Source organism: Mus pahari, chromosome 10 (genome assembly GCF_900095145.1).
Source record: "Mus pahari chromosome 10, PAHARI_EIJ_v1.1, whole genome shotgun sequence".
NCBI classification, from domain to species: domain Eukaryota; kingdom Metazoa; phylum Chordata; class Mammalia; order Rodentia; family Muridae; genus Mus; species Mus pahari.
This window is the reverse complement of record NC_034599.1, coordinates 22,376,987-22,385,932: the sequence shown is the minus strand read 5'-3', so window position 1 is coordinate 22,385,932 and position 8,946 is coordinate 22,376,987. Positions and strand designations below refer to the sequence as shown.

General features: G+C 49.3%; 1 protein-coding gene across 5 annotated transcripts in view; it reads right to left on the bottom strand.

Moving 5' to 3' along the window:
• Positions 1-2,594: 2,594 nt before the first annotated feature.
• The window catches only part of Igsf9b (immunoglobulin superfamily member 9B), a 52,218-nt gene continuing 45,866 nt past the window's right edge, over positions 2,595-8,946 (bottom strand). For 3 of the 5 annotated variants that reach the window (XM_021207190.2, XM_021207188.2, XM_029543177.1), the window contains exon 20: positions 2,595-8,019. In XM_021207190.2, the coding sequence (XP_021062849.2) occupies positions 7,811-8,019 (209 nt within the window). In that variant the 3' untranslated portion in view covers positions 2,595-7,810. The remainder of the gene's footprint in view (positions 8,020-8,946) is intronic. The other 2 variants (XM_029543179.1, XM_029543181.1) reach the window with 2 other exon arrangements.

Sequence of the window (8,946 nt, the reverse complement as noted above, 5' to 3'; positions counted from 1 at the left end):
TTGTATCAGCTTCAAGGGCATCACCCTGATCACTTGGCACATGAGAAGAAAGAGCTAGCACCAGGGGACGCCAGCTAAGGCTGCAGGGCATGGGGCCTTTACAGCGTCTGTGAGGTCTTGAATTCTTAAAGAGGTATTCTTCAGAGCACACAGTTTCCTTCCCAAACACCAGTGAACTCCTCCCAAAATCTCCATCCAAACCACCTTCTTCCAATACATTAGTTAGTCTCAGAGTCCGGGGCCAAGAAGCCAGCAACAGGACCTATCCCTCACACCCTGACCAGTGTCAGTCCCCCTTTCCTGATCTCCCGCGCAGTGTTCTGGGACTAGACTGTCCCATTTCTGACAACCGTTTATTTTCCAATTAAAAATAAATGAAAAAGCACAGATGCTATATTTATACTAGATATCACATTCATGCTGGTTCCAAGACTCTGCAGCAGTAATTACCAGGGTGTATCTTCTCCAAGACTGAACCCACGCAGTCAGCTTCAAAAACCTCACTACCACCTTCCACAGGGGCTGCTCGGGCCCAGGTGCTACAAAGCATGACAGGTGTTGCCAGAAGACCTAGAGAACCTGAGCTCCCTCTGTCCAAGATGCTGAGCTAAATGGTTTCCAAAGAACTGAGTACCAACCCTTAGCCAAAGGGGTATGGATTCATGCTAAGCTCTCCATCATCCTTCCTACACTGAGCACATCTACCAAACAGCAAGAGTTAGGGAAGCCTCCTGATGGGAGACATGCCGATCCAGCAGCTCTGCGCCTTCGGCTTGCCTGTCCTTTCTATAAATGACTTTAGTTTTGTTATCTTGTTTTTCATATATACACATATCTACCGGAAAGACTCAAGCAGCTTCCAACACAGTCTGTCTTGAGGAGGATGGAGAAATATCAGCGGGATCAAGGCATGAGCTAGCACCCCGGACCACCTGGGGGAGGCGATACTGCTCAAAGTGTCTCTAAGCACAGGTACAAAAATAAAGCAAACTATGACATCATATAGATATATAGATATAGAGATATGCTAGATAGATAGCTTTATATAAGTTTTCTTTATATTTATATATATATGTGCAGAGGGCACGAGCCCCACTCCTGCCCTGCTTACATCACTTCCCTCCCCTCCCTCCCCACTCCCCATGTGGACAACTTACCTGAAGCTCCCACAGTTAGCCAGCACTATTGCATCTGAGTCTTGCCCCCTCCCCAGTAAGTCTCCTTTTGCCTTAAAATAGAACAAGTTATATATATTTATATAATTTTATATACAATCTCCATAAAAATACACTCAAGGTGGTATATTATGAGTATGAGCCTCCTGCCAAAGCAGAAGTTTGTCTGGCAAAGAAAGAGTCAGCCATAACTAGGCCTGATGCTACCCAGGCAAAGCAGTGTGTCTACAGTTCCCTCACACCCACACTCGCATCAAACACACATACAAAGCCTACCCATACAATACACACACACTGCACACACGGCACACACATGCATACATCACACCCATCACTGATCCTCACACCCATCTAATACACTTAATTCTGAACACTGGAATAATCAGTTGGCTTAGGGGCCTGTGGGCAGGCAGATAACCTGACACCTGCAGAGAAACTGGTGAGATTATTCCATTTCTCTGACCCAGCCAGGGCTATGTCAACCCACGACGGACTGCTCAGTTGTTCTCAGTAGGCAATATAAGTACTTGGTGATAGAATAAGTAAGTTTCCCTTCCAGGGTTGGCAAAGTAACTATGAAGAAGCTTATTCTCCTCCACCAAACAGAATAGATTCCTAAGCCAAAAGGAAGGCAAAAAGTCCCCCAAGCTCCCACCTCCCATATAAGGAGCAACAGGCATTTTCCCCTAACCACAGTTTACGTGAACATCCCAGAGAGCACCCCAACGCATGCTTTCAGTAGTTTAAGGTTGAAAATGCAAATCCCCTTCCCCAGTCCAACCCCTACACCCTCCCCAATTCTCCCCCTAACCCAACCACCTCCCTAGTGTAAACCATGCACAAGCTAGGGGTCCTGGGGCCACACACAAGTGGGGGCAAGAAGGAAAGAGAGCCTGGATGGTCTGAATGTGGGTGAAGGGAGAGTTTGCTCTGCACTTCCTTAAAACAGATCCAGGAAGTCAATGCCGGTGCGAGATGGTGGGATTGGTGGGGCCAATTTCTTCAAGACCCAAAAGAACAGCAGGCCCACTCATTCGTGTGGCCGTGGAGTTAAGTTGGGTGGGAAAGGCAGATGGTGGAGGCCCTGGCTTCGAGCTGAGTCGTTTGTGCTGCTTTGGATGAATTCCCTCGCCTGTGGTGCGAAGCTGGCCACTCTTCACCAGCACTCCTAAGAATCTCTAACTGCTGTCGCTGACCCACTGCAGAGGAGAACCTCTACGTGGTTCAATGGCCCACTGCTGATCTACCCAACTATTCGGCAGTTAGGATATCCCAACTCTTCCCCCTCCTCAGACACGACTAGTCATGAAAAAGATTTGCACTAATGCATTTTTTTTTTAATCTACAAAGAATTCCCAATGATCTAGGAGTATCTTTAGCCCAGACTCAATTGATTAGGGATTTTTTTTTTTTTTAAAGATGGGGTCATGAAACAACTTCTACCTTCTTGGCCATCCAAGACACCAAACATCTGGTGCAGACAGTGTATTTTTTCTGAAAGCTCATTTGGAAGCATAGATAGGGGCCCAGACACAAGGCACTGGACCCATGCTGATTCCATGAAGGAGTTATAAGCCAGCCATGCAAACACCAAGTTGCAGGATGTGGGGAGAGTTCTTAGAGTCCAACCAGGCTTTGATTCTCAGTTTATTGACTTCTCTTAAAGAGATCTTCAGTTTTTCCTCTTGATCCAAGAGGAAGTTCTACAGAGTAAGGACACAATAGATGGTCTCTGGTTTCAGATGTAATTAGTTTACTGTCATAGCTACAGTGTGGTATCTTTAACCTATCAAAGGAAGAGAAATTGAAAGCAAAGCCTCTAGTCACGAGGCCACTGTTAGCCTCCAGGATGAAGGCATTCGTGATAGCTCAAGAAGAAAACTGACAAGACTGGAGGCACACCTCCTCTCCACCACCAGCACCAGCACTAGGCACTTTCACACACAGCCTGCCTGCTACAGCAGCCATGAGAATAAGGACCAAGCTCCTGAGAACAACCGTTCCCTTTCCACCAACAAGGAGCTACCATGGGCATTTGAAGACCAGTCTCCCATCCTTCTAAGTCTCACATCAGGCGTTCCTTCCACTCTCCGGCAGTCTAACTTCCCTTCCTCAATCCCACCTGCCCTATCAACTACTATATTCAATGCAGAGTGCCGGCTAAGCCACATCCTGAGCCTGTTCCCAAAGAGACAAAGATAAACAGCAGGGCTTGGAGCTTGCACAAAGGGTAGGGCCCAGCCAAGGAGCATTGGTGAGAATGCTCAGGATCTTAGAGAAAACAGTAGTAGCAGTACCTCCCAGGCCCCCGATCTCCGCTCTTGACTCTATCCTCCCACCCCCTAAGTCCCTGCAGAGTCCCCCAAAGCACTTTTTGCATGCAAGCAAAGCAAATCCAAACCATTAGCTATTCACTTCCTAGAGTTCTCTATACACTAACAGAATGTACTTATCTTATAACTTTCCCCGCCCACCCCAAGCCTTCTTAAAGGGTTTTTCTACCCAAGTCAGAAGAAATAGCCTCAGTACCAGACTTAGATCCTGGGAAGCAACGATGATGCCCTAATGTTCCGGGGTGCCGCCCCTGAAGCTACTGTGTGTCAATGTCACCAGGAGGAGGAAGCAAAAGGATCCCTCACCCCAGCCTCGCCCAGGTTCCTCTAAAGAAAAAGGGGCAGAAGAATGAGCAAATAAAATCTGGTCAACCTCAAATAGGTTAGATCACCGTGAAAAAAAAAATAAAGAGAGAACACACTGAGAGAAATACCAACAAGTAACTGTTCTAACCTACCCTGCTGATATCTCCCCTAAATACATAGCCCAGGCCCCTGGAGACAGAGCATAGACCTTGCTCACATTGTGCGTTGTGGCACCTTTCCGGCTGAGAAAGAATCTCAGAAGCCCTCTTCTCTTCTGCCCTAGTTCCTTTAAGAAAACTGGGCACAGGGTCCCCAATGGGGGCCCCAATGGAGGAGTTAGAAAAAGGACAGAAGGAGCCGAAGGGGTTTGTAACCCCAAAGAAATAACAATAATATCAACCAACCAGATCCCCCAGAGCTCCCAGGGACTAAACCACCAAGCAAAGAGTACATCAATGGGAGGAGAGGCTCTTGGTCCTGTGAAGGCTCAATACTCCAGTGTAGGGGAATTTGAGGGCAGGGAGGCAGGGGTGGGGGTGGGGGGAAACCCTCATAGAAGCAGGGGAAGGAGGGATGGGATAGGGGGCATCTGGGTGGGGGTAACAGGAAAGGGCACAACATTTAAAATGTAAATAAAGAAAATAATCCAATTTTTAAAAAGAGAGAAGAAAAGAAAACTGGGAAGGAGATGGGCTGGCCATTAGACAGGGGCCAGCACTAGACATTGGACCAATAGCCACCCACAGCCATGAGCACGTAGAACTCTACTCAGAGACTGAAAGCGAGATCTGTGTGATCAGCCGTCAATTCAAGAAACAAGATTCACTTCTTATTTCTCATCTTTTTCCTGTCAAATAATTGCAATCTTTCTGGGCCCTTAGAGAACCAGTTTATGCTCTTCCTGCCTGGCGGCTTAAACACCGGGGTAGCGTCTCCAGGTACAGTGCAGAAGGAAGGACACACACACACACACACACACACACACAAAATACTGAGGATAGGAATAGGTCTTGAACTGAGTTACTTCTGCAAGGCTACCGGACCCAAAGGGGGGGATTTGGAAGACATGATCCCCCATAGCAAGAAAGGTGAGAGCCCTAGGAAGCTCAGTCATTGTCACTGCTAAGTTCAGAGGAAGAGTGTAAAGGTAATTGGTCCCTAGAAGTGAATACACCCCAACATCACACATTTCTAAACAGACTGTCAAACACGTGCTCACATCTAGCAATTAAGATCGTGCCTCTATGACACCCTGGTCAGCCACTGACCATGGGGGATTGTATCCGCTGGTTTGCTATGCAGTCATCAAAGGAAGGGCTGAAACAGTCTCCTGAATTTCAGGAATGCTGCTGGCCTCTAAGAAAAGTCACAAGAAGGAAGACCTCTTAGGAGAAGACTGTATGAGAGGCCACTTTGGAATGGGTAGACCTTGTGCCCCTTCTGAGCCCAGGGGACACAAGAGCACAGCTGTCACCCAGTGGCCTGTCAAAAAGCAGTTTCCACCATTTGGTCGGCAAGGCAGAGGTAAGGGGCCCTGCCAGAGGCAAGAAGAGAAAGGAGTCAGCACCTTTGTTAGCCCAGCCTGCAAGCCCAGCCCTCAAGCTTAGCCGTGGACTGAGGCTTTTGGCCCTACAACATCCCAAAGAAGCAGTCTTTGACAGCAACCTCTTCTCAGTTGTAACTTCAAGGCCCAGACAGTGGCCAAAATTCCCAGGAGGGTCCTCAGAATAGTTGTCCAAGTTCAATACAAAATCTAGGGGCCCTGACACCCTACCTTTATACTCCATGGTTCAGAAGTCACGTGATGTGAGACAGCAAGCAAACTCTACAGGCTAGGCCAGTATGAATCTCCAAATACTACCCCAGTATTTCAGGCAGCCTTGTTCCCAGCAGCCCCAAAGACACTGAGTTAGCAGCCCACGGTGTCACAGTGGAAGAAGCAGTGTGCCGCTTTTGAGAAAGAACGTGAGTCTTCCAACTCAACCCTTCTGCTTCATCAGAGTTGAGGTCGAGAGGCCAGTGGTCTCCGACACCTCGGAGAATCACATCAGTTGGAGGGTCTAAGGTATGTGGCCCTAATCTCAGAGCAAAAGACGCTCTGCCCTCAGCACCTCTTTTTGCCATGTCCAGAAGAAAGCTGTGGTGACAGGACTTGCATGGTGAAGCCTCGACTGTGGAGTCCATTCCCAGCTCTCGAGGAGAGAAAAGGGAGCACCAAGGCCTGGCTGCATATGCAGTCAATCCACCAAGATGGAAGCTCTGAAAAGGAACGGTTTCCCAGTCCCTGGGACATCATCAAAGTCACTAGGTCAAGGGACTGGCAGTTTCTGTGGGAGCAGCAGAAACCTTCCAGTAGGCATGGCTACTGCCCAAGGCAGTCACTGGAGAGAGATGGATACAGCAGCACCAAGAAGAAACGCTTCCAGGAAGCTGGCAGTTCCCACTACTTTAGGTTAAGCCAGAGGAAAGGAGAAGGTGGGCCCACGCTCCTCCTTTTCTACTCTTGAGTAACACCATAACCTTTTAAGAAGCGAGACAAGCATCTGAATTTATAAGTGGCATTAGGAAAACTTTTGAGTGCTAACAGTTTGAACCAGAACAATATTTGGACAGAGAAAGGATTAGGACCCTGGTGCCTGCCCACCACCCCTTCCACGTTCATCCCTGTGCCTCACTCAGGCAGTTCCACATAGGAGCAGTGAGGAAAGAACACCCCAGAACTCAACAATATGAGGCACCCCCATTTCTTCATCTCGTGCACTAGAGATTGGGTCCAGGGGGTGGAGAAGGACCCCCAGGGCAGAACAGAGTTGGCAGGCAGCACACAGAGAGTATGCCAAGGAGCCACAGGCAGCTCCCACAAATGGCAATTAATCAATCTGGGGAATTAGCAGACACAAAAGAAAAGGAGGAGCCAATCAGCAGCGGGGTGAGCAGAGCTCAGACTGCCGAGCAGAGATGGGTAAACAGAGCTTGCTCAGCACAGGTGGCTACAGAATAGGAGGGCCTTTGGTTGCAGGGCCCCTAGCCCTGGCTGGACCCGAAGACACTGAGGCATGACCACATGAGCAGGGGGTTGTACACCAGGCCTGCCGGTCAGCCCCGCTGCTAAACAAGCACTACATCTGTGGAAAGTGCTGAACTGCAGAAGAAAGAAAGACGCCAGGCGGGCCTTAAGCCTGGCCATGCTTTCCTCACCTAGCAAGCAGGCAACAAAGGCCCGGGTTCAGTTCAGGTGTTAACTTGTTGCCAACCCGCCGAGCAGGGAGCTAAGAATCATGGTGGGACCCCCATTTCTGCTCCAGATGGGAGAGGCTAGATAGAACAATGGAGAACTCAGCTGGGAAGCATGAATCCTGTTTCAGCCGGAATGATCTCCCAAGACAGACATGAGGACACCCCCCCAGCCCGTAGCAGGCCCTACTCACCAAGCCCGCTGTTGAGAATCTCCCTCAGTCCTTCACTGACCACAGGGAGAAAAGCACTTTGCTTCAATATACATATATATACACATAGAGAAACCCACCAACGACACACAAGTGCATTTGTATCTATATCTATATATATGTGGAGCTAGGAGGGCAGGATATAACTCTAACCCCCTCCCAGGACTTGGAAACTGAAACAAATGCAGAGGACTAAAAGCCATTGCTTTCCACTTCCTCATTTCCTAAGACATTTCAAAGAGGTGAGAAAAATCAATCTAGCCAAGTGGGAGAGAGAGGTGGCGTAGAGAGAGAGATGTTTTCCATTCCCATATACTCCCAACTCTGACCCACAGTTAAAAGCGCTTCCCCCAGTCCTCTGTCCCGTGGGCAAAGCTAGCTGGCTAGATAGTGGGGGAGAGGTCCCCACTGGCATGAGGGACAACAACACACAGGACAAGGGCCTGAGCCATCCCATGATAGGCAGAGGAGGACATGGCCTTGTACAATGGTCCCTCTCCACCCCTTTAGCCTAGCACCCCACCCTGGGGACATTTAGAGTGATGTCACGTCATAGCAGAGTAGCGTGGCCCGGGTCATCGTGATCCACGCTGTTGAGGATGGCCGTCTGGTCTTCCGGAAGCTGACGGTGGCACAGGTCTGAGAGCCGGGCAAAGGGATCAGGACGAGAGTGTCTCTTCTTCTTTCGGAGGCATACAGCTTCGTCCGGCCACAGAACCTGAGAGCTGGGAAGCTGCTGAGCCTGGGAGGCAGAACCGTCTACAGAGAAGGAGACAGACACATAAGGAGAACGGAGTGAGAAGGGGACTCGGAGCCTCGCACGCTCCATGCATCTCCCCGGGCTGAAGTCCAAGTTGCCACTGAAACCAAGGGAGTATCTGTATGAATGGGCTCCAGGGCCAAACTTCTGCAAAGAACCTGCTCTTTCCCCCACTGGAACAACCAAAACCCAGCCTGCAGTCAACGGAGTAAGGTAGGTATGTTCTCTTCTATGAATTCACGGATCTCAATGACCACACTGTTTTAGTGACCAGCCAACAACTGCTTGCTGTACTGTGCCTCTTGGATACCAGGTGGCACTCTAGGTGGCAGGAAGCAGAGCTTCACTATGTCTCTCATCTACTCCAAGCAATGACAGACATTACACGAGCCTTCAGTCAGGCCTGCACACGTCTTCCACGGCCAGGGCCAGCCCTCTGCCTCATGGCCCTTCTAGGGATACAGTGAGAGGGTTTGTTTTCTAGGGCATACTTCGCATGGAGGTAGGCAGAAAGAGACAAAACGTCAAGTCTTGAAAGATACAGAAGCTGGATTCTCAGGCTCTGCAAGTGCAATCACAAAGACAGATGAAGCACGGATGCACCAATGGCCGGGGCCCTGCTTCCGCCTCCTCAAGTGTTAACATCTGGCAGGAGTCTTCAACCAGGATTACTCCCCCAGTGCCGAATGAAAATGGCTACCATCAACAAGAATAGCCAGGGTAGAAACCCCGAGCTAAGAGCAGGTGTGAGCCACTATGGTGCTACAGCCTGTAACCTTCATACTTGGATGATTGAGACAACAGGATTATGAGTTTAAGGATAGCCTGGGGTATACATTGGACTCTGCCTTTTAAAAAAAGAAAGAAAGAAGAGAAGAGATGTAAGAAGAGGAGAGGAGAGGAGAGGAGAGGAGAGGAGAGGAGAG